At 47.3% G+C, this 2,315-nt stretch overlaps 1 protein-coding gene across 1 annotated transcript in view; it reads right to left on the bottom strand.

Moving 5' to 3' along the window:
* The window catches only part of MYOC (myocilin, trabecular meshwork inducible glucocorticoid response), a 17,334-nt gene extending 15,151 nt beyond the window's left edge, over positions 1-2,183 (bottom strand). The window contains exon 1 of the mRNA XM_012000444.1: positions 1,366-2,183. Within this exon, the coding sequence (XP_011855834.1) occupies positions 1,366-1,930 (565 nt within the window). The 5' untranslated portion in view covers positions 1,931-2,183. The remainder of the gene's footprint in view (positions 1-1,365) is intronic.
* Between the last annotated feature and the right edge of the window lie 132 nt (positions 2,184-2,315).

Genomic DNA, 2,315 nt, shown 5'->3' with positions numbered 1-2,315 from the left:
ATCTAATAAATCCCCAAAGACTTGTTAAATGACCACAAAAGAAGTTTTTCAAGCCTGTAGAAAGACTGAAAGAATAGTACAATAAGCTCCCCATATACTTAGACTCACCAGTTTGCAATTCACCAGTTATTAATATGTTGCCACAGTTGTTTTACCTTTCTTTCTCTCATTATCTATGTATTTGCAGTCTTTCTTCAACTATCTGAAAGCAAATTGCAGACATCCTGGCGCTTCACCCCTGGGTACTTAAGCATGTATCTCCTTAGAACAAAGATTTTATCCTTCACAACCACAGTATCATTATCTCACCAAGAAACTGAACATTAATACAGTAACATAGTAATGAGCAGTCTATATTCAAATTGCCTCAGTTACCCCAAACCTGTTCCTCATAGCCTTTTTCCCCCTTGGATGAAGACACCAATCAAGACTCATGCACTACATTTGGTTAACACATTTCTTTAGTTTCTTTCATATAGAAAAAGCCCATCCCAACCCCTTTTTTCTTTCTTCCTTAGCACTGACATCTTTGACCCATCCAAACTAATTGTCCAACAACTGGATTTACTTGCTTAGTTCCTCGTGATTAGACCACTTCCTCAACAGCGAACATTTGGGAGCGCACTTTCACAAACAGTGACACAAATACTGTCTTCCCAGCTAATAAGAGGAGCATTCTCCCTCCCCCAACACACACACACACACACACACAGACACACACACACACACGCAGACTCACCTTCAGGCAAGAAGGAACCAGGATGAACAGAAGAGCCTATCAGTCATCTCAAGAATTTGGTGACTTAAAAGCAGAGGTTCTCAGATTGGACTGAGTAAGAAAACTTTCAGCACAACATATTGAGGAAACTGACAGAGAGGTGCCACTTCTTTATTTTACCAAGGAAGAACATTTAAAAATAAACAAGAGCTTACCACTTATTATCATTTCCTAAATCTATTCATAATTTCATAAATAAAGGTCATTTTAACACCAAAAGGTATGAATAACAATCTAAACAAAGGTTCAAAAAAGGATAGTGTTTTTCAAAAGGGACAGTAGGCAACTTTCTACTGCTCACATGCAGACATGTCTCACCCAGGCCTTTTATTTCTCCTTTTGCTACAGACTATCAAAACTGTCATGGAGGGGCACAAGAACTCTGAACCACTAACCTAAATGAAGCTCTCAGGAGCTAAATTACTGGTAGTATTTGAAGGTGATCGCTGTGCTTTCCTCATCTGTCCTGTGCTAGCTGTGCAGTCTCTGAGAGAAAGGGCAGGTAGGGAGGCCTGGGGCACCTGTAACAGGTCACTATGAGCCATATCACCTGCTGAACTCAGAGTCCCCCCACTCTGCATTCTTACCTTCTCTGGAGCCTGGTGGCACATCCCGAGCAGTGTCTCGGGTCTGGGGACACTGGCCCCTTCTCAGCCTTGCTACCTCCTGGCTGCTGCTTTCCAACCTCCTGGCCAGATTCTCATTCTCTTGCCTCAGTCTCTTCTTCTCTTCCTCCAGAACTGACTTGTCTCGGAGGAGGTTGCTATAGGCAGTCTCCAACTCTCTGGTTTGGGTTTCCAGCTGGTCCCGCTCCCGCCTCAGGGTGCCCAGCTCCCTCTGCAGCCCCTCCTGGGTCTCCTGGGGCCCGGCAGCCCGGTCCAAGGTCAACTGGTGGTGGAGGAGGCTCTCCAGGGAGCTGAGCCGGGCTTTGGTGGCCTCCAGGTCTAAGCGCTGGGTGCTGCTGTCTTTCTGTAGGTTATGGATGACTGACATGGCCTGGCTTTGCTCTGGGCAGCTGGATTCATTGGGACTGGCCACAATGAACGTATACTGGCATCGGCCACTCCGGTCATTGGCCTTCCGGAGCTGAGCTGTCCTGGCCCCCACATCCCACACCAGGCAGGCCAGAAGCAGCAGCTGGACAGCTGGCATCTCGGACCCAAAGCTGCAGCAACGTGCACAGAAGAACCTCAGTGCAGATGCTGGGTGAGGCTTCCTCTGGAAAGCTCTGCTGTGCTGAGAGGTGTCCGGATGGGTGGCCTTGCTGGCTCATGCCCGAGCTCCAGAGAGGTTTATATATACTGGGGAGCCAGCCCTTCATGAGGGAAAAGAGAGGTGGCCACGTGAGGCCGGGTGGGGCTGTGCACAGCGGGGGTTGCCTTCACACTGCCAGCAAGATTCTTAGAAAATAACCTTCCAGAAGTCTGTTTGGAGTTTCTTTTGAAAAAGAACATCCCAATTTATATACCCACACCCCAATAATAGTCCCTATGTCCCCACCTGGTTTTACACACACACACACACACACACACACACA

This window comes from Mandrillus leucophaeus, unplaced genomic scaffold (genome assembly GCF_000951045.1).
Source record: "Mandrillus leucophaeus isolate KB7577 unplaced genomic scaffold, Mleu.le_1.0 Scaffold629, whole genome shotgun sequence".
In the NCBI taxonomy this organism is placed as follows: Eukaryota; Metazoa; Chordata; class Mammalia; order Primates; family Cercopithecidae; genus Mandrillus; species Mandrillus leucophaeus.
The sequence above is the reverse complement of the archived record's forward strand: the minus strand, read 5'-3'. Positions and strand labels throughout refer to the sequence as shown.